This window comes from Bombina bombina, chromosome 1 (assembly GCF_027579735.1).
Source record: "Bombina bombina isolate aBomBom1 chromosome 1, aBomBom1.pri, whole genome shotgun sequence".
Classification (NCBI taxonomy): Eukaryota; Metazoa; Chordata; class Amphibia; order Anura; family Bombinatoridae; genus Bombina; species Bombina bombina.
Genome location: NC_069499.1, coordinates 1,337,342,993 through 1,337,369,631, shown reverse-complemented (window position 1 = coordinate 1,337,369,631; position 26,639 = coordinate 1,337,342,993). Strand labels below are relative to the sequence as shown.

General features: G+C 41.4%; 1 protein-coding gene across 1 annotated transcript in view; it reads left to right on the top strand.

Moving 5' to 3' along the window:
• The window catches only part of HYDIN (HYDIN axonemal central pair apparatus protein), a 595,027-nt gene that overhangs the window by 86,224 nt on the left and 482,164 nt on the right, over window positions 1-26,639 (top strand). The window contains 1 exon segment of the mRNA XM_053719498.1: window positions 21,188-21,411. Coding sequence (XP_053575473.1) covers window positions 21,188-21,411 — 224 coding nt within the window.

Below are 26,639 nucleotides of genomic sequence, written 5' to 3'. Positions count from 1 at the left end.
GACTGTTGCAACTGCGCATACTGAAGCAGTGGAACTGCAATCATTCGGCTCTGTCTCAACAGATTTCTCTGGACAACCGATCGAGAGAATCGCTCTCTTGGTGTTTTTGTCTGGATCACTTGTCCCAAGGAATGTCTGTCTCAAGACCATCCTGGTGATGTGACTACGGTTGCGAGTCTGTCAGGATGGGGAGATGTTTGGGGTGCCAGGAAGGCACAGGGTCTATAGATTTAGGAGGAAAAGCTCCTTCCCGATAGCATTTTGGATCTTCGGGCAATATACAATGCTTTGAAGGCTTGGCCTCTGCTGGGTTCGTCCCAGTTTATCAGATTCCAATCAGACAATATATCCTCGGTGGATTACATCAACCATCAGGGGGGAACAAAATGCTCCCTAGCTATGAGGGAAGTATTTCGGATTCTGGAGTGGTCGGAGACTCACATTTGTTCGCCGTCAGTGATCCACATTCCGGGTGTGGACAACTGGGAAGCGGATTTCCTCTGCAGACAATACTTTAATCTGGGGGATTGGTCTTTCCAACCCGAGTGTTTGCAGAGATTTGCAAGAGGAAGATCTTATGACATCTCATTACCAAGTTACCCAGATATGGGTCGAGGTACAGGGATCCTCAGACGGAGCTAACAGATGCATTAGCGGTGCCTTGGAGGCTCAATCTAATTTATCTTTTACGGCCATTATCACTACTTCCTAGTGTAGTGGCTCAAATCAAACAGGCGTCAGTGATACTGATTTCTCCGTCTTGGCCGCGAAGGATATGGTTTGCGGACTAGTGGGGATATCGTTATGTCCTCCGTGGAAGTTACCTTGTCGCAGGGATCTGCTGACCACGGTCTATTTGTCTATGCCTAGATCTCTGAGGCTGACTGCGTGGAGATTGAATGCTTAGTCCTAGCCAAGAGAGGGTTTTCTGAGAGTTTTTTTTACTCTCATTCCAGCTTGTAGCTGCTTGTAGCTGGTTGCTCGTTGCATCTATCATAAGGTGTGGAGGACCTACTTATTCTGTTCTCCAGGATGATCTGGAGAAGGGCTTTTCTGCAAGTCCCATGAGGGGACAAATTTCGGCCCTGTAAGTGTTACTGCACAAGAGGTTCGCTGAGCTTCTTGATGTGCAGTCACTTGTTAAGGCACTGCTAGGATCAGACCTGTGTTTAGATCTATTGCTCCTCCTTGGAGTTTAAATCTTGTTCTTTAGGTTTTGCACGGGCTCCGTTGGAGCCTATGCATGAAGTAGACATTCAATTATTGTCTTGGAAGGTTCCTTTTCTACGGGCTATTGCTTCTGCTTGCAGGGTATCTGTGATTACTGCCTTGCAATGCGCCCCTCCTTATCTGGCTTTCCATGCTGATAAGGCTGTTCTACGAACTAAGTTAGGTTTTGTTCCTAAGGTTGCATCAATTCACAACATCAATCAAGAGATTGTGGTTCCTTTCAACGTAATTCTGGATGTGGTTTGTGCCTTGAAGTCCTATCTTCAGGCCACATAGGAATTTAGACAAACTTCTTTCTCTGTTTGTTCTCTTTCCGGGAAGCCTGGGGGTCAGAGGGCCTCTTTGACTTCCTTATCTTTTTGGCTGAGACAGCGGGACATAAGCCTCCTCTGAGGATTATGGCTCATTCAACTAGAGCTATGGACTCTTCTTGGGCCTTTAAGAACGAGGTTTCTATGGAGCAGATTTGTAAGGCGGCTACTTGGTCCTCTACATTCTTTTGCAACATTTTACAATTTTTATGTTTTTGCTTCGGCGGAAGCAGCTTTTGAGAGAAAGGTTCTGCAGGCTGTGGTGCCCTCAGTATAGGGTCCGCCTCCTTTTACCCTCCCGTTTTTTTTCATTCAGTGTCCTCTAGAGCTTGGGTATTTGTTCCCACAAGTAATGAATGAAGTAGTAGACTCTCCTCCCATTAGGATGGAAAACATAATTTATGCTTACCTGATAATTTAATTTCCATCTGTGGGAGGAGAGTCCACAGCTCCCGCCCGTTTCCCCAGGGGGCAGACCTAAATTTAATATTATTCTTCTGGCCCCATTTATACCCTGAAATTTTCCTACTGTTCCTTGTTCCCTTGGCAGAATAACTGGGGTATGAGGGGAGTGGGGGAGGTATTTATGGGGTGTCTTGGCCTCCTCCTGGTGTCCAGGTTCTTAATTCCTACAAGTAATGAATGAAGCAGTGGACTCTCAGCCCACAGATGGAAAGAAATGATCAGGTAAGCATAATTTATGTTTCTCTTGTTAAGTGTATCCAGTCCACGGATCATCCATTACTTATGGGATATATTCTCCTTCCCAACAGGAAGCTGCAAGAGTCCACCCACAGCAAAGCTGCTATATAGCTCCTCCCCTAACTGCCATTACCAGTCATTCTCTTGCAAGTCTCAACATAGATAGGAGGTCGTGAGAGTCTGTGGTTTTTTATACTTAGTTTATTTCTTCAATCAAAAGTTTGTTATTTTTACATGGCACCGGAGTGTGCTGTTTATCTCAGGCAGTATTTGGAAGAAGAATCTGCCTGCGTTTTTTCTATGATCTTAGCAGACGTAACTAAGATCCAGTTGCTGTTCTCACACATTCTGAGGAGTAAGGTACTTCAGAGGGGGAATGGCGTGCAGGTTTTCCTGCAAATAAGGTATGTGCAGTAAAATATTTTTCTAAGGAATGGAATTGACTAAGAAAATACTGCTGATACCGAAGTAATGTAAGTACAGCCTTTAAATGCAGTGAAAGCGACTGGTACCAGGCTGATTGATAGAGATATATGCTAAGGTATGTGCAGTAATATATTTTTCTAAGGAATGGAATTGACTAAGAAAATACTGCTGATACCGAAGTAATGTAAGTAAAGCCTTAAATGCAGTGATAGCGACTGGATCAGGCTTATTAATAGACATACATACTCTTATAAGAATGTGTTTTAAAACGTTTGCTGGCATGTTTAATCGTTTTTTAACATATGTTTGGTGATAAAACTTATTGGGGCCTAATTTTTCCACATGGCTGGCTTAAATTTTGCATAGAAACAGTTATAGGGAAGGTAATCCACAGCTCAGCTGTGGCAGTTTTGTTGTGTCTGTTTAAAAAAATGTTGGTTTTTTTTTTTTTTTTGTATCTGTTTTTTGCATTAAGGGGTTAATCATCCATTTGCAAGTGGGTGCAATGCTCTGTTAACTTATTACATGTACTGTAAAAATTTCGTTTGATTTACTGCCTTTTTTCACTGTTTTTCAAATTTTGACAAAATTTGTTTCTCTTAAAGGCACAGTAACGTTTGTTATATTTGCTTGTTAACTTGATTTAAAGTGTTTTCCAAGCTTACTAGTCTCTTTATTAGTTCTAACATGTCTAACATAGAGGAGGCTCTGTGTTTATTATGTTTAAAGCCATGGTGGAACCCCATTTTAGAATGTGTACCAGATGTACTGATTTCATGTTAAACAATAAAGATCATTTTTTGTATTTAAAAACATTATCACCAGAGGATTCTGTCGAGGGGGAAGTTATGCCGACTAACTCTCCCCACGTGTCAGACCCTTTGACTCCCGCTTTAGGGACTCACGCTCAAATGGCGCCAAGTACATCAAGGGCACCCATAGCGTTTATTTTACCAGAGGATTCTGTCGAGGGGGAAGTTATGCCGACTAACTCTCCCCACGTGTCAGACCCTTTGACTCCCGCTCCAGGGACTCCCGCTCAAATGGCGCCAAGTATATCAATGGCGCCCATAGCGTTTATTTTACAAGACATGGCAAAGGTTGTGTATAATACACTGGCAGCAGTATTAGTCAGACTACCTGAAATTAAAGGAAAGCAAAACAGCTCTGGGGGTAGATACAGAGCATACAGACGCTTTAAGAACCATGTCTGATACTACCTCACAATATGCTTAGTCTGTGGGTGATATTTGTGACTCAGGGAAGATGATTTAACCTGATTCTGATATTTCTACATTTAAAATTTATGCTTGAGAACCTCCACTTGTTGCTCAGGGAGGCTTTAGCTGCTCTGAATGAATGTGTACAATCGCAGTGCCAGAGAAATTGTGTAGACTGGATAAATAATATGCAGTGCCGGTGTGTACTTATGTTTTTCCAATACCTAAAGAGGTTTACTAAAATTTTTCATAAGGAATGGGATAGACCAGGTGCGCCGTTCTCTTCCCCTCCTATTTTTTAGAAGAATGTTTTCTAATAGTTGCCACCACACGGGACTTATGGCAGACAGTTCCTAAGGTGGAGAGAAGAGTTTCTACTCTAGCTAAGCGTACCACTACCTCTGGCGAGGACTGTTGTGCTTTTTTAGATCCAATGGATAAAAAATGTTTATTCAACAAGGTTTTATCCTGCAGCCCCTTGCACGCATTGCTCCTGTCACTGCTGCTGCGGCGTTCTGGTTTGAGTCTCTTGATGAGGCTTTACAGGCTCCATTGGATGAATATATTTGACAAGCTTAGAGCACTTAAGCTAGCCAATTCCTTTGTTTTCTGATGCCTTTGTTCCTTTGACTAGACTAACGGCTAAGAATTCTGTTTTTTACTATACTGGCGCGCAGAGTGCTATGGCTTATATCATGGTCAGCTGTCGTGACTTTAATAAATAAGCTACTTAACTTCCCTTCAAGGGGCAGACCCTATTCAGGCCTAGTTTGAAGGAGATTATTACTTATATCACTGGAGGAAAAGATCATGCCCTTCCTCAGGACAGGTCCAAATCAAGGGACAAAAAAGGCCTAATTTTCGTGCCTTTCGAAAATTCAAGGCAGGTGTGGCATCAACTTCCTCTAAGGCAGACAACCGGACCTGGAACAAAGATAAGCAGGTCAAGGAGCCTGCTGCTGCCTCTAAAACAGCATGAGGAACGGACCCCTATCTGGTAACGGATCCTATAGGGGGCAGACTTCATTCTTCGCCCAGGCCAAGAGAGAAATTATACCCCAGAGATATCTTCTGGATTTCAAAGCTTTCCCCCCCAAAAAAGGGGAGTTTTTGCCTTTCACATTTATCTGCAAACCAGATAAAGAAAGAGACATTCTTGCATTGTGTACGTGACCCATTCAGTTCCAATAGAGGAACAGGGACACAGTTTTCCTCAAATCGGTTTGTGGTTCCCAAGGAAAGGAAACCTTCAGACCTATTTTGGATCTAAAAGATCTTAAACAAATTCTTTAGAATTCTATCATTTAAGATGGAAACTATTCGTACCATCTTAACTATGATCCAGGAGAGTCAATAGAGGACTACAATGGATTTGAAGGATGCTTATCCTCACATTGCGATGCATAAAGATCACCATCGGTTTTTCAGGTTTGCCTTTCTAGACAGGCATTACCAGTTTGTAGCTCTTTCCTTTGGGTTAACTACAGCCCCTAGAATCTTTATGGAGGTTCTGGGGTCACTTTGGCGGTCCTTAGGCCGCGGGGCATAGAAGTGGCCCCTTATTTAGACGACATCCTGATACAGGCGTCAAACATCCAAGTTGCCAAGTCTCATACGGACGTAGTACTGGCATTTCTGAGATCGCATGGGTGGAAAGTGAACAAGGAAAGAGTTCTCTATCCCCAATATCAAGGGTTTCCCTCCTAGGGATTCTGATAGATTTTGTAGAAATTAAAATTTACCTGACGGAGTCCAGGTTGTCAAAGTTTCTAAATTTCTGCCGTGTTCTTCATTCCATCCGCGCCCTTTGGTGGCTCAGTACATGAATGTAATCGGCTTAATGGTAGCGGCAAGGGACATAGTACCGTTTGCACGCCTACATTTCAGACCACTGCAACTATGCATGCTCAGCCAGAGGAACGGGGATTACACAGATTTGTTCTCCTGTTAAATCCGGACCAAGAAACCAGAGATTCTCTTCTCTGGTGACTATCTCGGGTCCATCTGTCCAAGGGTATGACCTTCCGCAGGTCAGATGGGACAATTGTTACAACAGATGCCAGCCTTTTAGGTTGGGATACAGTCTGGAACTCCCTGAAGGCTCAGGGATAGTGGACTCAGGAGGAGACCCTCCTTCTAATGAATATTCTGGAACTGGGAGAGATATTCCATGCTTTTCAGACTTGGCCTCAGTTAGCAACTCTGAGGTACATCATATTTCAGTCGGACAATATCACGACTGTGGCTTACATCAACCATCAAGGGGGAACAGAAGTTCCCTAGCAATGTTAGAAGTCTTAAAATAATTCACTGGACAGAGACTCACTCTTGTCTAAAAGCTATCCCTATCCCAGGTGTTGAGAACTGGGAGGCAGATTTTCTAAGTCGTCAGACTTTTCATCCGGGGGAGTGGGAATTCCCTCCGGAGGGGTTTGCACAAGATCAAGCAGGAGAGTGCTTTGGTGCTTTTGACAGCGCCTGCGTGGCCACGCAGGACCTGGTATGCAGATCTGGTGGACATGTCATCCTTTCCACCACGGTCTCTGCTTCTGAGACAGGACCCTCTACCTCAGGGTCTTTTCAACCATCTAAATATAACTAATCTGAGATGGACTGCCTGGAGACAGAACGCTTGATGTTATCAAAGCATGGCTTCTCCGAGTCAGTAATTGATACCTTAATACAGGCATAAAAGCCTGTCTCTAGGAAAATTTAACATAAGATATGGTGTAAATATCTTATTGTTATGAATCCAAGGGTTACTCATGGAGTAAAGTCTGGATTCCCAGGATATTATCTTTTCTCCAAGATGATTTTGAGAAAAGGGTTGTCAGCTAGTTCTTTAAAAGGAGAGATTTCTACTCTGTCTATTCTTTTGCACAAGCGTCTGGCAGGTATTCTAGACGTTCAGGCATTTGGTCAGGCTTTGGTTAGAACCAAGCCTGTGGTTAAAAATGTTGCTCCGCCATGGAGCTTAAAGCTGGTTCTTAAGGTTCTTCAAGGAGTTCCATTTGAACCTTTTCATTCCATAGATATCAAACTTCTATCTTGGAAAGTTCCTTTTTGGTAGCTATTTCCTCGGCTCATAGAGTCTCCGAGTTATCTGCGTTGCAATGTGATTCTCCTTATCTGGTTCTCCGTACGGATAAGGTAGTCCTGTGTACCAACCTGGGTTTTTACCTAAGGTGGTATCTAACAAGAATATCACTCAAGAGATTGTTGTTCCATTCTTGTATCCTAATCCTTCTTCAAAGAAGGAACGTCTATTACAAAATTTGGACGTGGTTCGTGTTTTAAAGTTTTACTTACAAGCTACTACAGATTTTCATCAAACATTCACCTTGTTTGTTGTCTATTCTGGACAGAGGAGAGGTCAAAGGACTTCAGCAACCTCTCTGTCTTTTTGGTTAAAAAGCATAATTCATTTAGCTTATGAGACTGCTGGACAGCAGCCTCCTGAAGGGATTACAGCTCATTCTACTAGAGCTGTGGTTTTCACTTAGGCCTTTTTTAAATGTGGCTTCTGTTGAACAGATTACAAGACGGAGTCTTGGTCTGCGTTTCATACTTTTTCAAATTTAACAAATTTGATACCTTGCTTCTTCGGAGGCTATTTTTGGGAGAAAGGGTTTTTTACAGGCAGTGGTAACTTCCGTTTAAGTACCTGCCTTGTCCCTCCCATCATCCGTGTACTTTAGCTTTGGTATTGGTATCCCATAAGTAATGGATGATCCGTGGACTGGATACACTTAACAAGAGAAAACATAATTTATGCTTACCTGATAAATTTATTTCTCTTGTAGTGTATCCAGTCCACGGCCCGCCCTGTCACTTTAAGGCAGGTAATTTTTCCATTAAACTACAGTCACCACTGCACCCTATGGTTTTCCTTTCTCTGCAAGTTTTCGGTCGAATGACTGGTAATGGCAGTTAGGGGAGGAGCTATATAGCAGCTTTGCTGTGGGTGGACTCTTGCAGCTTCCTGTTGGGAAGGAGAATATATCCCATAAGTAATGGATGATCCGTGGACTGGATACACTACAAGAGAAATAAATTTATCAGGTAAGCATAAATTATGTTTTTCCTTTAATTTTTTAAAGGGTTAATACTTTTTGCGCATTAGTGCAGATCCTGGAAGCCGAGCGTGTTAATCCCGCTGTTTACATGGCCAGGGCTCTGGCAAGAAGAGGATCGGGTTAGCGTTGCTCTCCAGCTCGCAAAAGGTAAGTATAAAGCTACAGGTGAAATTTTTTATCACATGTAGCTTTAAACGGAAAAAAGGATATGCCTGCTACTCGCAACAGTAAAAAACAAAGTCTTTATTATCCAATTAAAACATAGAAACGGTAGCAAAAACACACATATGGAGGGGCTCAGCTGTCCTCCGCTAATCCGTCATTGCTGGCTCCACTCCTCACCTCACCTTGGCGTGCTTTGGGATCATCTGCACGCGAGAATACTGCAGCGGCACTTCCACTTTTTCCTTCCCTCGATTTTTAGTTTTAAACTAATGGAAATGTGTAAATAAAATTCAGTATTTGTTTTGTTTTAAACAAAACGAATACCAAATAGTGCAGCCAACGAATTTGCAGGGAAACTCATTTTCCTGAATATTCTTAATGAATATTTCATCCAGAACAACATTCTCTAGGCTGCAAAAGTCTAACGGGAACTGTGTGTTTGTGCACAATTAATCCCAAAGGATCAGTTGTTCAATAACTGATAAGGACGAGTGCCCTATTCAAAAAGTACTTTTACTCAGATGAGGAAAATTATTTAAGCCCCCCCCCCTCCCGAATGAATGTAATACTTATAAAAAACAATCTCTCAGATGCAGTAAAGAAAAAAACTGACTTTAGATGCTAATGTATTAAGGCTGTCCCAGTGCGTTGAAGGGTCAGGTATTTTCACTCGCTGGATGAGATCTGCTTAGCAAACCAGCTGAACTGAAAGGATAGAGAAAGCATTTCCTTGCAAGATGAGGAATACTGCTTTAGTATTCATTGTATTATTTAACAGCTACGCCTTTATGCCATTTTCTCTTAAGGTTTTACAATGTCATTATTTTAGGTTTGCTTTTGTTGTTGTCAAAGGGACAGTCTGCAATAGAATTTTTATTGTTTTATTTTGAAATGTTCTGTATTTTGTTTATCAAATACATGGTTACATAGGTAAACAGACAAAATAATAGCAAAATCTGATAAAGACACTTGAAAATCCTACATACATTCAACATTTATCTCAAGCAATAATGTACAGATCAATAGTGTTACTTCTCACATCGATCCTATTGATCCATAATATGTCAGGAAAGGGAAAGGAGAGAAGGGGAAGGAGAGGGATAAAAAAAAATCCTCATGTCATCAGGCAAATCTTATTTCTGCAGGCCCAAACAAGTAATCTCTTCTTCCCCAACTACCAAACCTCCCCTATCTTCCCACCTCCAGCTCTTCTTCCCAAAGTATCAAATTTTCCCAAATTTCTATAGTTTCATCCATATTATCTTTAAAATAAGACTGCTGTTTCTGATTTTTTTTTGTAATATCTAATTTTGTTTAGTATTATGTCCATATGTGGAAAAGGTTTCTTCCAATATTTAGCGATACAGACACGAGTGGCTGTGCAAATGATTGCAATTAGCTTGTTAGAATATTTAGAGCAGTCTTTAATTGGATTATGTAACAAAGCCTGTTGTGGTGTAGGTACAATTTCTCTGTCTATGACATCACTAATAAGGTTTGATACCCTGTTCCATAACTGTGTGAATTCTGGGCAAGACCACCACATATGAAAATATGTACCAATCTCTCCACAATTTCTAAAACATGCTTGTGGGATATCTTGACCTATATGATGAAGTCTGGTAGGGCTCAAGTACCACCAATAAACCGCCTTCAAATAGTTTTCTTTGAGGTTAGCACTACATGTAAATGAAGTCCCTTACTTAACTTGGGATGTCCATTTAGATTTATCTAGTGTGTTTAATAGTTTGCGTTACCATTTTTGAATGTAAGGCAATTTTTGTGTATCTTGAGCATAATTAATTAGAGGATATATATACTAGAAATGGAACCTCTTGTTCTTGACTTAGCTAGGCAGATTGATTAAAAAAATGTGGGGAGGGCCTCATTTTCTGATTTGATTATGTTTCTAATCCTGGAGGTCAGTTGGAGATAATGAAACCAAGAGTTAGGAACAGAGGAGGAAAGCTCCGAATAACACTCATAAAAGATATTGAGCCGGACAAAACATCCGCTATTCTATAAAGTCCTTTATTAGCCCAAATGTCGATCAAAGTTTTATCAGCATAGGGAATCAAGGCTGTCAAGAGAGTTGCCCTAGAATTCTTTCTTATTAGGGAAAATGTTTTAGTTAAAAGGTCCAAAATGTTGATACTATTGGATATTGAAAGATATAGTCTCCAATCTGGGGGTCTCCTTGTTTCTCCCATCCACAAAAGTTGAGAGATGGAGGCCTATTTATCATATGTCTGTCGGACCTGATCCGACAGTGTGGATCAGGTCTGACAGATATCACTGAATGCGGAGAGCAATACGCTCTCCGTATTCAGAAATGCACCAGCAGCTCTTGTGAGCTGCTGGTACAACGCCACCCCATGCATACTCGCGGCCAATCGGCCTCCAGCAGGGGTGTCAATCAACCCGATCGTACTCGATCGGGTGGAATTCCGGCGATGCCTGCAGGCTCGCCAGAAACACAGGGCGTCAAGCTCCATTCGGAGCTTGATAGATAGGCCCCACAGGGTGCACTCTGACCATATCACTCTCCAGTCTAACCCATTCAATATCATCCTGTGAGTTGTGCCATAATGAGATCTGAGCCAACCTAGCTGAATAATAGTAGGATCTCAGGTCTGGGACTCCCAAACCCCCTCCCATTCTATGGGTAGTCATTGTTTTTTTTTATTAATTCTTGGTCTCCCCCTCCCCCAAATAAAGGACAGATTATCTGCTTGAAACTTATGAAGTTCTTTCATAGGTATGGGAATGGGCAGAGATCTAAACAGGTACAGTAGCCTGGGTAAAATCGTCATCTTACTACCTGTTATTCTGCCATAGAATGCAATTTTATATTTACTCCATTTGGACATTTCGGTTCTGAGTCTAGAAAAGAGTGGGAGGTAATTGGTTCTATAAAGGTTTGCAATAACTTTTTCGTATTGTCAGGTATCTTTTTCCCCAGAGCTTCACACTTGCTATTATTTATTTTATATCCTGACAATTTCCCGAATAGTTCAATTATTTGATAAATGACTAGGAGTGACACAAGGGTATTTCGTCAGGGTGAGGATGATATCATTGGTAAATAAAGCAATTTTATGTTCTCTATTATTAATAGCAATTCCCAAAATATCTTTATTTAATCTGATTATTGCAGCAAGGGGCTCAATGCATAATGCAAATATGAGTGGGGACAAGGGACATCCCTGCCTAGTACCATTGAAAATATTAATGATCGTGGATTGATAGCCAGCTATTCTAATATGAGCAGTAAGATTTGAGTATATTAAGGATAGAGCTTTTTGATATGATCCTCAAATACCAAATTAATCCAGAACCTGAAACATGTAGGGCCAGGAAATCCTGTCAAATGCCTTCTCTGCATCCAACGAGAGAATCAGAGAAGGAACTCCCTTCATGTTAGTATAATCAATCAAATCTATATTTCTACGTATATTAATTTTTATTGTTTTAAAAGATAGATAATCCCTTTATTACCCATTTCCCAGTTTTGCATAACCAACACAGTTATATTAATATAATTTTTACCTCTGTGATTACATTATAACTAAGCATCTTCTGACTTTCCCCTGATCACATGACTTTTTATTTATTATCTATTGACTTGCATTTAGTACTGTGTTGTGCTAAATTTAAATAACTCCCCAGGTGTGAACACAATGGTATCTATATGGCCCTCATGAACTAGCAGTCTCCTGTTATGAAAAGCAAATAAAAACCATGTGATTAAGAGGCTGTTTATAGTGGCTTAGGAACAGGCAGAAATGTAGGGGTTTAAATGTTATAAAGTATAATAATATATCAATGTTGGTTGTGCAAAGCTGGGGAATGGGTAGTAAAGGTGTTACCTATCTTTTTAAACAATAACAATTTTAGTGTAGTCTGCCCCCTTAATGTGAATGTTTAGGAAAAAAGCACTTAAACAATTATTCAATAAAATAAAGGGCCTACATTGAAATTATTTTTGCTAACTTATACCACCAGTGAATAAAGTTTAGAAATGTTGTTGCTGAAATACATCTATATACTTTTATATAAGCAAACTTGAAATAAGATTGTTTTTTTTAAAAATTTTTATAATTAATCCTAATTGGAAGTTTTGGTAACATGATGAGGAATAATTAAAAAATAAACAAACAAGTATAATCTGTATTTGTAGATATAGCTGTATCGGAGAAGAAAGGTCATAATGAGAGAAATGTAGTTACATTGCATGTTGAGGTGTAAAGCATACCACCCATCTGGGACTGGATGCTCGGGGTGGTGTTAGGATGATGGGGTAGACTCTAAAAGGTGTGTAATTCGACAGCACACAGTTGATTAAGTCTATATGTGTTTTTTGGGAGGGCAAGTGGCAGGGTTGTTTGCTTTTGGGGTTAATGTTAGACAGTCTGTTGACATGACTGGATGGACAGTGATCTGCATCTAGGTCATGTCAAGGAAGATTTTAATTGTTTGTGATTTCACTCTGTGAAGTTTGGACATAAATATGTTAGGGAAAGAGGTACAAGGGACATCAGGAGAGATCCCCAAACCATGACATGGTGAGAAGCTCTAAAATGTGAGGGAGAAACTGAAGGAGTTTCACAAGAAAGAATAACTTCCTGCCCTGACTAAATTAAGGGCACAAAACTACATGTATGCACAGGCCCAAAAATACATACATTGAATTCACATAGCGAGGGCAGAAATGAGCCAGGAATAGTAACATAGTAACATTGTAGATAAGGTTGAAAAAAGACGAAGTCCATCGAGTTCAACCTATACAAATCTAAAATACTTACAAAAAGCTCCAGTTAAGCTTAAATAATCCCACTTAAAGGTGACCCATTTAATACTAACAATCATATCCATGAATTCTGCAATTTTATTGCTCTTACAGTGAAAAAACCTTTCCGTTGCAGAAGATTAAATCTCCTTTCCTCCAACATTAAATTATGACCCCTTGTCACAAACAATTTTCTTGGAATATACAGAGTTTCTGCCATCTCTGTGTATGGGCCTTGAATATATTTATATAAAGTAATCATGTCACCTCTCAAGCGCCTTTTTTCTAAAGAAAACAATTTGAATTTATGCTTTAGTATAATGCGGCACATACATTTTTGCACATAAGCAACATACATGTAGACCCTATCACATTATGCAGGGCCAGATTAAAAGTAGTGGAGCACTTTTTGACCCCAGAGACAATCAGAATGCTGGCACATCTAATTTAATTGGCCTTATGTTTACTTGGATTTGCATATTCACTCTCATCTGATCTACCCATAAAGATATATGGGTGGATCAGCTATGACTTTTTGTACTGTACACAAATCATATATCTGTAAAGTGGGAAATATATTCTGATTTAAAATAGAGGTAAGTATATTTAAAGTGTCAGCCTTCAGAATATTTACCTTTTTTATACAAAATGGAAATTCGTTTATTTCCTTCCATAAGGCAGGGAGAGTCCACAACTTCATTCCTTACTGTTGGGAAAATACAATACCTGGCCACCAGGAGGAGGCAAAGACATGCCAGCCAAAGGCTTAAATATCCCTCCTACTTCCCCTATCCCCCAGTCATTCTTTGCCTTTTGTCACTATAGGAGGTGGCAGAGAAGTGTCAAAAGATTTGGATAGTCCTGTAATGGGTATGTTCCCCTCGAGAAAGTATTGGAGTTTTAAGTAATCAACATCTCAGTGAGAGTATTGATGAAAGTTAGAGTCTGGAGATGCAGGGAAAGTTTTTCTGCGAACCCATCCAGACTGTCACTAACAGCTCCTGAGCAATCAGTGTTGACGAGTTTCACTGCTTGCATCTACACACTCAAGTCCATGTCAGAAGCGCTGTTGCAAGACTGTCACGCTTGAGAGGCTGTGCCTGTTCCACAGCATGGATCCTGGAGGGTAAGGCTGTTTTTTATATATACATTTTAAAACGCTTTACAGGGTCACATTGTGGCTCCTTTATACCTTGATAGGATCAAGGGTTAATATCTCATTCAGGGAGATTATTTGAACAGTTTGGGGATTTATATCTGCTTAATGTGAGAGTTTTTTTATGCTCATAGACTGTGTGTTTTTTGGCTTGGAACAGGTTTCACTTTCGGTTTTGAAGTTTTACGCAGTTCATAATAGCTTGGCACCCTTTTTCATAGCAGGGGAAGTCCTGGCTTACGTACCATGTGACTGGGTGCGGTCTCTTTCATTTTCTTAAGATACTGCTGCAGACATCACTCCTGAGGAGAGCATTTTCACTGTTAGCTGTCTGGGTCTAGGAGGTGGTGAGTTCCCCAGCCATTGGGAGTATTAAAATGCCGTTTTTTAAATCAAAGCGTTTATTTTTGATTTTCCTTCAGTGGGTATATACAAATCTATGGAGAAGGTTCTGCTTTTTCTGTACTGATTAATAATTCCTGTTTATATTGTGAGGAGGCTGTGGTTTGCCTGCCTGCTTAATTTTGTTCCATTTGCCTAAACACTGTTCTAAGTCTAAGAAGGGAAACAAGCCTGATAATACTCATAGCGCTATTAGCCCTTCTCAGCCGTCTACTTCAGGAATCTGGGTCCCAAGAAATTACTACCCTTTCTACATTACCCGCTCGACATGCAGTTCCTCGTGGCTGAACTAATCCTCCATCTGGAGGGGGCTTTTTTCCAGCGGACTTTACAGTGCAGTTACAATCAGTGGTGTCTGCGGCCCTGAGTGCCTTACCTCGCTCTAACAAATGCAAGAGAAAGGTTAAGCATAGTTCTCCTGATCTAGAGTCATCTAAATATTTGTCGGATTTAGCTACCATATCCCAGCTATCCGCGGATGAGTTAACCTCTGTAGCTTCAGAGGGTGAACTTTCTGAGTCGGAGACTTCAGTTACTAAACCTCCTTCTGAGAGAGCCTATGGATAAAAAAATGGAAATTTTTCTGAGGAAGATGTTTCAACATACTGGGTTTTTATTTCAACAAATGGCAGCTGTAGCCGCGGTTGCTGGAGCAGCTACCTACTGGTGCGACACTCTGTCAGAGCTCATTGAGGTGGAGACTCCCCTCGAGGATATTCAGGAGAGAATTAAGGCACTGAGAATTGCTAAGGACTTTCTGGTTGAAGTCTTGGTCTGCGGATATGACTTCTAAATCCAGACTCCTTTCTCTTCACTTCAAGGGGAAGATTTTATTCGGTCCAGGGCTGGACTCCATTATCTCTATGGTTACAGAGGGAAAGGTGCCTTCCTACCACAGGATAAGAAGAATAGACCTAAGGGACGGCAACTATCTCATTTTCGTTCCTTTCGTGCTGACAAGTCACAACGACAGCAGTCCTCTTCCAAGTCCAAGCAGCCCAAGAGTATTTGGAAACCGGCTCACTCCTGAAATAAGTCCTAACAAACTAAGAAGCCCTCTGAGAATAAGTCATCATGAAGGGGCGGCCCACGATCCTGGATCAGATTGAGTAGGGGGAAGACTGTCTCTTTTTTCAGATGTTTGGTTCCAGGATGTACAGGATCCTTGGGTCCTGGAGGTTGTATCTCAAGGATACAGGATAGGATTCAAGTCTCATCCGCCCAGGGGCAGATTCCTACTTTCCAGTCTTTCGACAAAACGAGAAAATTGTCCCGGTACCTACAGTAGAAAGAGGTTTGTGGTTTTATTCAAACCTTTTCGTTGTTCCAAAGAAGGAGGGAACTTTTCATCCAATTCTGGACCTAAAGTGCCTAAACAAGTTTCGGAGTGTTCCCTCTTTCAAGATGGAGACAATACGGTCAATCCTGCCTCTGGTTCAGAAAGGACAGTTTGTGACCACAATAGACCTGAAGGATGCATACCTTCATGTCCCATTTCACAGGGAACATTTTCAGTTCATGAGGTTTGCTTTTCTGGATCAGCACTTCCAGTTCACAGCTCTTCCGTTTGACCTAGCTACTGCTCCAAGGATATTTACAAAGGTTCTGGCGGCTCTTCTAGCCATTGCCAGAACACAAGTTATTGCAGTAACGCCTTACCTGGACAATATGTTGGTACATGCAGCATCTTTTCGTCTAGCGGAAGAACATTCGGAGTGCCTTCTCAGTCTTCTTCGATCACATGGATGGAAGATAAACTTGGAAAAGAGTTCTCTTACTCAAAGTACACGGGTAAATTTCCTGGGAACTATAATAGACTCCATATCCATGAGAATATTCCTCACAGATTAGAGACATTGCAAGCTAACTTATGCATGTCTTGCCCTCCAGGCCTCCTCGAGACCCTCAGTGGCTCAGTGTATGGAGGTAGAAAGAGAAAGGAACAGAGGCGCCAACATGGCCTAGTACCACCAGAGCAATAATAGATAATCAAAATGCAAGTGTATACTCAAAAACGGAGCGCACCCCACGGTGCTATTGGTGCAGACTGGAATCTCACCGTGATCCAGCTCACTGAATATCTACAGTGCACAGCCAATCATGGGTCCTTATGATAGCCTGTAGTGAGTTCCTGGATAGACACAAAACACACAAACATAGCCTAATACCGTTGGTAACAAAGCAGCAATTAGCTATAAGGTTTCACTTACAAGATCCAAAGCACCTTCAGGTGCATTAACAGCAAGCTGGAACCTCACAGCCGTCCAGCAGACTGTATCCCCAAGGCAAAACACAGCAGAGATCCTCAGGAAAAAATTCCAAATAACCAGCAAAGTGTATAAAATGATATACACCAATGAAATAGCAAGTGTATATTTAAACGAACTTTATTAAAAATGTGACGCGTTTCTCAGCTGCTCAGAGCTGTTTCATCAGGCTAAAAGAGATGTTTTAGCCTGATGAAACAGCTCTGAGCAGCTGAGAAACGCGTCGCATTTCTCAGGCTATCATAAGGACCCATGATTGGCTGTGTGCTGTAGATATTCAGTGAGCTGGATCACTTTGAGATTCCAGTCTGCACCAATAGCACCGTGGGGTGCGCTCCGTTTGTGAGTATACACTTGCATTTTGATTATCTATTATTGCTCTGGTGGTACTAGGCCATGTTGGCGCCTCTGTTCCTTTCTCTTTCTACAGTTTACAGTTCAGGATGACCGTCCTATGACAGAGAGCTGCCATACTATCTTCGGAACTACACCTACCTTTGGGTATATGGACATTGTGTAGATATTTATGACCAGACGCTGTTTGGTTATTTTTTTTGTATTATTAATGCTATTTTGTTTATATTGTATTATTGTATAAGGTGGTGTATACCAGACTTTCATATATCAGTGTATGGAGGTAATCGGGCTCATGGTGTCCTGCATGGACATCATTCCTTTTGCCAGATTCCATCTCAGACCATTTCAACTATGCATGCTGAGACAATGGAATGGCGACCATTCAGATCTGTCTCAACAGATTGTGCTGGAAAGCCGGTTGAGAGACTCGCTCTCCTGGTGGTTCTGTCCAGATCATCTGTCCAAGGCATGTGCTTTTTGAGACCGTTCTGGGAGATTGTGACTACGGACGCAAGCCTTTCCGACTGGGGAGCCATTTGGGGTGCCAGGAATGCACAAGGTATGTGGACTCAGGAGGAGTCCTTCCTTCTGATCAATATTTTGGAACTCTGGGCAATCTTCAATGCCTTTAAGGCTTGGCCACTTCTGGGTTTGTCCCAGTTTATCATATTCCAATCAAACAATATAACCTCGGTTGCCTATATCAACCATCATGGGGGAACGATAAGTTCCTGGGCGATGAGAGAAGTATCTCAGATTCTAGAGTGGGTGGAGATTCACAAATGTTTGCTGTCAGCAATCCACATTTGGGGTGTGGACAACTGGGAAGCGGACTTCCTCAGCAGGCAATCCTTTCACCCAGGGGAATGATCTCTTCACTTCGAGGTTTTTGCAGAGATATGCAGCGAGTGGGGGACACCGGAGATAGATCTCATGGCATCCCGCTTCAATACCAAGCAACCCAGGTACGGGTCGAGGTCGAGGGATCCTCAGGCGGAATTGATAGATGCCCTATAAGTACCATGGAGGTTCAGTTTCATATATCTTTTTCCTCCATTACCGCTGTGGTGGCTCGCATCAAGCAGGAGCGAGCTTTTGTGATTCTGATTGCTCTGTCGTGTCCGCGAAAGACGTGGTTTGCGGATCTGGCGGGGATGTCCTCATCTCCTCAGTGGAGGTTACCTTGTCGCAGAGATCTGCTGATACAGGGTCCCTTCATTCATCAAAATCTAGATTCCCTGAGGCTGACTGCGTGGAGATTGAACGCTTAGTCTTAGCCAAAAGAGGGTTCTCTGAGAGTGTTATCGACACTCTGGTTCAAGCTCGTAAACCAGTTACTCGACATATCTACCATAAAGTGTGAATTGCTTACTTGTACTGGTGTGAAGTACGTGGCTTTTCCTGGCATAAAGTTAAGGTTGCCATAATTTTATCTTTTCTCCAGGATGGACTGGAGAAGGGCCTATCATACTAGTTCTCTGAAGGGACAGATATCGGCTCTGTCGGTGTTACTGCACAAAAGATTGGCTGAGCTTCCGGATGTGCAGTCCTTTGTTAAGGCTCTGGCTAGGATCAGACTCGTGTTTAGATCTGGAGCCTCAATCTTGTTCTTAGTGTTTTGCATCAGGCTCCGTTTGAGCCTATGCATACTGTTGACATTAAATTGTTATCTTGGAAAGTTCTTTTTTTAAACAGAAAAATACAAAGAGAGAAAAAAAGGTATTTATGTGGCACACTTGGATTAAGAGCCCAGGGTACTATATTGAAATAGGATGGGTATGGGAGGACTGAAAAATAAAATATAACTTTTATTAATATATCATTTTAAAATATTGTGATAACATAAAACATACAATCCATTTATGTATACAGAGCAGGTGTTCAGAATGGAAAATATCAATGAATTCAATTGAATAGTTTGTAATATAAACTTGAAAAAAACAAATACTGGCACTATTGTCCCAATGTTCCAAACTGCTAGCTAAGGTATATTTCAAGATGATATCAAATCATCCAATAAATATTTAGAGAAGGAAGAAAAGTATAAAAATAAGTGTTAATATAGAAAAACACTAAAAACACACACTTCTCCTGTGCTAGGAGGTTAAATAACCCTTTATCTATTATGTGTTATTAAGGAGCATTACCTTCTGTGCTATAAAGCCTGCCTAAAATAATAATCTAAAAATCTAAGATCTAAGTGCAAATCAAGGCAGATAAAGTACACCGTTATAGGAGTGCCCTTGTCAAATTATATCGTAAAGTAACAATTATTGTATTAAAGGTACCCCAAAAGTAACGGTTTAGCTTAGAACAATATGTTTCAGGCAACCCCACTGTCGCGACTGAGGTTAAGGCAATATATTTATAGATTATGATCTTCAATCTATACCATAAAGCCTGCCTAAAATATAATCAAGAAATCTAAGATCTAAGTTTAAGTCAGGGTAGATAAAAGTGCACCGTTAAGAGTGCCCTTGTCCAGTTATAATATATATCATAAAGTAACAATTATTGTATTAAAGGCAACCCCACTATAGCGACTTAGCTTAGAGCAATCTATTTATGACAGCCTCACCGTTAAAAGAGTGCCCTTGTCCAGTGATAATATATATCATAAAGTAACAGTTATTGTATTAAAGGCAGCCCCACTGTAGCGACTTAGCTTCAAGCAATATTTTAAAGATGGTAATGGATTTTAGGCTATGTGCCAATTAAGGCCAACAGGTTATGCTAAAAAAACTTTCCATTTATGTAAATATGCACAGGGGAAGCAGTGCGAATGCCTTTAAAAGGTTCTTTTTTTTTTTTTTTTTGGCTATTGCCTCTGTTTCTGAGATTTCTGCTTTGCAATTTGATCCCCCTTATATGTTTTTTCATGCTGAGAAGGCGTTTTTACTCACTAAACTAGGGTTCCTCCCTAAGGTGGTGTCGAATCGTAACATTAATCAAGAAATTGTTGTTCCTTCCTTGTGTCCTAATCCTTCTTCAGCGAATGAACGTTTGCTCATAATCTAGATGTGGTTCGTGCCTTGAAGTTCTATCTTCAGGCTACTAAGTAATTCAGACTATCTTCCACATTGTCATCTATACAGGGAAGTGTAAGGGGCAGAAGGCTACTACGACTTCTCTATCTTTCTGGTTGAGGAGTGTCATCCGCTTAGCTTATGAGACAGCGGGACGACAGCCTCCTGAGAGGATAACGGCTCATTCCACTAGAGCAGTGGCTTCCTCTTGGGCTTTTAAGAATGAAGCCTCAATGGATCAGATTTGTAAGGTGGCTACCTGGTCCTCCTTACACACTTTTCTAAATTTTACAAGTCATTTAGTGTCCTCTGGAGCTTGGGTATAGTTTTCCCAACAGTAAGGAATGAAGTTGTGGTCTCTCCCTGCCTTGTGGAAGGAAAACATAATTTATGCTTACCAGATAAATTCCTTTCCTTCCTGGCTGGGGAAGTCCACGACCCCGCCCGTAATTTTTTTTTTTTGAAGGGTGGCTCCCTTTTTATATTATTTCTTCTGGCATGTTTATACCCTGATGTTTTTCCCTCAGCAGAATAACTGGAGGATAGGGGAAGTGGGAGGGATATTGAAGCCTTTGGCTGGGGTGTCTTTGCCTCCTCCTGGTGGCCAGGTGTTGTATTTTCCCAACAGTAAGGAATGAAGTCGTGGACTCTCCCTGCCAGAAAGGAAAGGAATTTATCTGGTAAGCATAAGTTATGTTTTTTGCTAAAGGTTTGTTTCACTGTTATTTATTTATTTGAATTTTTTCAACAAGCATTTGAAGCGACACAACCTTACTGCTACCAAACCCACTGTCATGGGACAAATTAAATATGCTACTGTCTTCACATCATTTTCCACCATGCATGACTACCTTTTTAATGACACCCTCAATCTTTTTGTAATAAATTTATTTATGGAACTGTGTGTTCTAAAAACTGAAACCTCTGAGTAGTTCTGTTTTTTGCTAGTGATCCATGAAGCAGGTTAAGGAAATCTGTACAGAGATTAACTCCTTCCTCTCTTAACTGTATATTATATTTTCTCTGAATCCTAACTTTATTCTCTTTTCTATACTACAAGGTTATCTTAGCCAATCCAGGAGCAATTGATGGGATATTTACCCTCATACCTCCATCCACGGCTGTTGGTTCATGCTTCACTTTCAGCCCCAGTGAGGGAATAGTCCTTCCTTCAGGACATCAGGCTATAGAGATCTCTGTTTCCTGCAATATACTGGGAGAGTTCAATCAGGAATTCCATTTTAGTGTGGATGGCTGCCCTGAGGACATATCACTAACCGTCAGGTAAGTGAACAACAGCTGATGAATAGTTTTCTTTTTGCAAAATATGGCAAATAACTAGAATAACTAACAAATAATGAGCAAGATTACAAATTGCGCTATCTGAGATCCAAATGTTAGCACTCCGTAGACTATGGCTTGAGCAAAATAAAAAATAACTTTTAATTTGTAATATGAGAGCAATAATAAAATATAAGCGCTATTGATTAAACCCGAGCAATGTTAACACACAAAAACTCTAATGGTTTTATTTACTTATAATCTAGCCCAATGTGGCTTAAAGGGACATTAAACTCAAAACTGAGCTCCACATTACAAGTGCAGCGCTAAATATATTTTTTATATATATGACCTGAGAAGAGAACAGAAGCACAAACCAGATTCAAGGCAGTAAAACACAATTTAATATTCCAACAAAGTGTGCTAATATGCACTTACAAGATTGCAGATAAAAACAGGCACATCACAGGATATCCCGGCTTGATTCAGCCTCGCTGAAAGTTCAGGAATCTGTGCAGCTCTTGCTGGCTGATGAACTTTTTAAATAGTGGGCTCGCCCTGGATCCTGAACTTTCAGCAAGTGCCTAGGGTAGCAGAAAACCTAAACATACTACAGATCCCTATAGGATTACTAGGAGCTCTAGATGTAAAAATAACCAAATATTTTAGCAATATTACACAAATTAAAAGTCTCACATATATCTTAAAATGTTCATATATAGGAGGCACAAATGCCAAAACAATATAAACTTTTCAGATTCTTTATTTAAAAAGTGACGTGTTTCTCAGCCTCTAAAAGGGCTGTTTCCTCAGGCTGAAACGCGTAGCTTTTTAAATAAAGAATCTGATTTTATATATATATATATACACTTGCTGCTGTGGTGGCTTTTTATGCTACACCTTAATTCTCATGTGAATCCTTGGAGTGTTTCCAATTGCTTGCTTTGGAGTTCAGTCAGCTGGGCGGCTGTGAGGTCCCAGATTGCCTGTACTGCGCCTGGAGGTGCTTTATATCCTGTAAGTGCAATCATTTTCCACTTATTTGAACCTGTCTATACGGTATTGGGCTATGTTTGTGTGCTTTTCATCTTTACACAAATTAATGGGAGTATCCCTTTAAGAAAATCCAAACCTGAGTTTACGGCCGGGTGATAACAGTTAGCTGGACTACTGAAAAGCTCCAGCACGCTCCACTAGCACCATTGGGTGCACCGCGTCTGTGAGTATATTTCACATCCTTTATACCAGTATCGTTTGTCTTGGTGGTACTAGGCAATTGTAGCGCCTCTGTTTCTCTTCCATATATGTTTCATCTAAGGTCAAGCTGATGGCACTTACAAGAGAAAGACCTTATTTGGTCCGGGTTTTGCAGAAATCATTTCTGACATTACAGGCGGAAAGGGGTCCTTTCTGCCTCAAGATAAGAAGAACAGACCAAAGGGACGTCAGAGTAATTTTCGTTCCTCTCGGAATTTTAGAGGAAAGCCATCCTTGTCTTCGTCCAAATAGGACAATAGCAAACCCTCCTGGAAACCAAATCCGTCTTGGAGCAAGGGAAAGCAGTCTAAAAAGTCTGTGACCGATGCTAAGTCCGCATGAAGGGGTGTCCCCCGATCCAGGCTTGGATCAGGTAGGGGGCAGACTGTCTCAGTTTTCTCAGGTCTGGATAAGAGACGTTCCAAACCCTTGGGCTGTGGAAATTATTTCTCAGGGCTACAGGTTGGAGTTCAAAAATTGCAGAGGCATTCTTAAAATGCGTTCTAGACCTCTCGTCTCTGGGAGTGATTGTCCCCGTTCCAAAGCAGGAACAGGGTTTGGGGCTTTACTCAAACCTGTTTGTGGTACCCAAAACAACGGGGACCTTCCGGCCCATTCTAGACTTGAAACAAATTCCTCAGGGTTCCATCCTTCAAGATGGAAACCATTCGTACGATTCTTCCATTGATTCAAGAGGGTCAGTTCATGACAACCATAGATCTGAAGGATGCATACTTGCGTGTTCCCATTCACAAGGATCATCACAAATTCCTGAGGTTTGCTTTTCTCGACCAACACTTCCAGTTCGTGGCCCTACCTTTTGGCCTTGCCACGGCTCCCAAGATATTCTTGAAGGTTCTAGGAGCTCTCTTGGCGGTGGTTCGTTCCAGGGGGATTGCAGTAGCTCCCTATCTGGACGACATTCTGGTGCAGGCACCGTCTTTTCCTCAAGCAGCATGTCACACAGAGATATTACTGTCCATTCTCCGATCTCACGGGTGGAAAGTAAACTTGGAAAAGATCTTCCTGGTTCCGGCGACAAGGGTAGTTTTCCTAGCGACTATCATAGACTCTGTCCTGATGAAGATTTTTCTGACGAAGGTCAGAATAGCAACGATTCTATTCTTTTGCCGATCTCTGCAGACGACGGTACGTCCTTCAGTCGCGCAATGTATGGAAGTAATTGGTCTGATGGTGGCTTCCATGGACATCGTCCCATTTGCTCGATTTCATCTGAGAGACCTGCAGTTGTGCATGCTCAGTCAATGGAATGGAGATTATGTGGATCTATCCCCAAAGATAGTTCTAGATCAGAAGAAAAGGGATTCCCTTCTGTGGTGGCTCTCTCAGGAGCACTTGTCTCAGGGCACTTGCTTTCGGAGACTCTCATGGGTGATCGTGACCACGGATGACAGCCTGTTGAGCTGGGGAGCAGTCTGGAACTCCTTAAAGGCACAGGGTCTATGGTCTCAGGAGGAGTCCGAACTGCCGATCAAAATTCTGGAATTGAGGGCAATTTACAACGCGCTGATGGCTTAACCTCAATTGACTTTTGCCCAGTTAATCAGATTTCAATCAGACAACATAACCTCAGTGGCTTACATCAACCACCAGGGGGTGACTCGGAGTTCTCTAGTCATGAAGGAGGTGGTTCGGATCATTCAGTGGGCGGAAGATCACTGCTGTTGCCTTTCTGACATTCACATTCCTGGCGTGGACAATTCGGATTTCCTAAGCTGACAGACTTTCCATCCCAGGGAGTGGGAACTTCATCCGGAAGTGTTCTCCAGGTTAACCTCCAAATAAGGGATTCCGGTGTTGGATCTGATGGCATCTCATCAAAATGCCAGACTTCAGAAGTACGGTTCCAGGTCAAGGGACCCTCAGGTCTTTCTAATAGATGCGTTAGCAGTTCCTTGGAACTTCAGAATGTCCTATCTGTTTCCTCTGTTTGCTCTACTTCCACGGGTGATTGCTCGTATAAAACAGGAAAGAGCATCGGTGATCCTAATTGCCCCGGCTTGGCCTCGAAGGGTCTGGTATGCGGACCTAGTGGAGATGTCGTCTCTACCCCCGTTGAGGTTACCCCTTAGGAAGGACCTTCTACTTCAGGGGCCCTTTCTTCATCCAAATCTCGTTTCTCTGAAGCTGACTGCTTGGAGGTTGAACGCTTGATTCTGTCTAAGCACGGTTTCTCTGAGTCAGTCATTAAGACTATGATTCAGGTTTGTAAGCCTGTTACTCGGAAGATTTATCATAAGAATGGAGGAAATATCTTTATTGGTGTGAAGCCAAGAGCTACTCTTGGAGTAGGGTTAGGATTCCAAGAATTCTGTCTTTCCTCCATGAGGGTCTGGAGAATGGCTTATCTGTCAGCACTTTGAAGGGTCAAATCTCGGCCTTATCTGTTTTGTTACATAAACGTTTGGCAATTGTGCCAGCTGTTCATTCTTTTTGGTCAGAATCAGGCCTGTGTTTAAACCTGTTGCTCCTCCTTGGAGTCTTAATCTTGTTCTTAAAGTTTTGCAGTGGCATCCGTTTGAACCAATGCATTAAGTTGTTATCCTGGAAGGTTTTATTTCTTTTTGCTATTTCTTCTGCGCGGAGAGTATCTGAGCTTTCCGCCTTGCAGTTTGATTCCCCTTATCTTATTTTTCATGCGGATAAGGCGGTTCTTCGCACTAAGTTGGGGTTTATTCCCAAGGTTGTGTCTACAAAGAATATTAATCAGGAGATTGTGGTTCCATCTCTGTGTCCGAGACCTTCTTCGGATAAAGAACGTTTTTTGCACAATCTGGACGTGGTTCGTGCACTTAAGTTCTATTTAGAAGTGATTAAGGATTTTCGCAAGTCTTCTGCTCTCTTTGTTTGTTTTTCTGGGAAGCGTAGAGGTCAGAAAGCTACTGCTTCTACTCTTGCTTTTTGGTTGAGAAGTGTGATTCGCCTGGCGTATAAGTCTGCTGGGAAGCAACCTCCAGGGAGAATTACGGCTCATTCCACCAGGGCTGTAGCCTCTTCTTGGACTTTCAAAAATGAAGCTTCTATGGAGCAAATTTGCAAGGCTGCAACTTGGTCTTCTTTACATACTTTTTCCAAATTTTACAGATTTTATACTTTTGCCTTGGCTGAGGCGGCTTTTCGGAGAAAGGTTCTTCAAGCTTGTGGTGCCTTCTGTTTAGGCATGCTTGTTCTTATCCCTCCCTATTCATCTGTGTCCTCTAGCTTGGGTATTGGTTCCCAACAGTAATTAAGATGAACCTGTGGACTCACCATATCTTTGGAAGAAAACAAAATTTATGCTTACCTGATAAATTTATTTCCCACCCCTTTTTTTGTCTTTTTTCAAGAGTTTTTGACTAAACCTCAGACACCTCTGCAACTTGTGTTGCTTTCCTTTTTCCATTTACTTGCGGTCGAATGACTAGGGTTTATGGGTAGGGAGGTGATAGTTAAAGGGATACTAAACCCACATTTTTTCTTTTATGATTCAGATAGAGCATGCAATTTTAGGCAGCTTTCTAATTTACTCCTATTTATATATTTTTTTATTCTCTAGCTATCTTTATTTAAAAAGCAGCAATGTAAATCTTAGCAGCCAGCCCATTTTAGGTTCAGCACCATGGATAGCGCTTGCTTATTGGTGGCTGACATTTAGCCACCAATAAGCAAGCATAACCCAGGTTCTCGACCAAAAATGGTCCGGCTCCTATGCATTACATTCCTGCTTTTTAAATAAAGATAGCAAGAGAACGAAGAAAAAGTGATAATAGGAGTAAATTAGAAAGCTGCTTAAAATTGCTGCTCTATCTGAATCATTAAAGAAAAAAAATGGGTTTAGTGTCCCTTTAACAGTTTTACTGTGGTGCTCTTTGTCTCCTCCTGCTGGCGAGGAGTGATATTCCCAACAGTAATTAAGATGAACCCGTGGACTCACCATATCTTGAAGAAATAAATTTATCAGGTAAGCATAACTT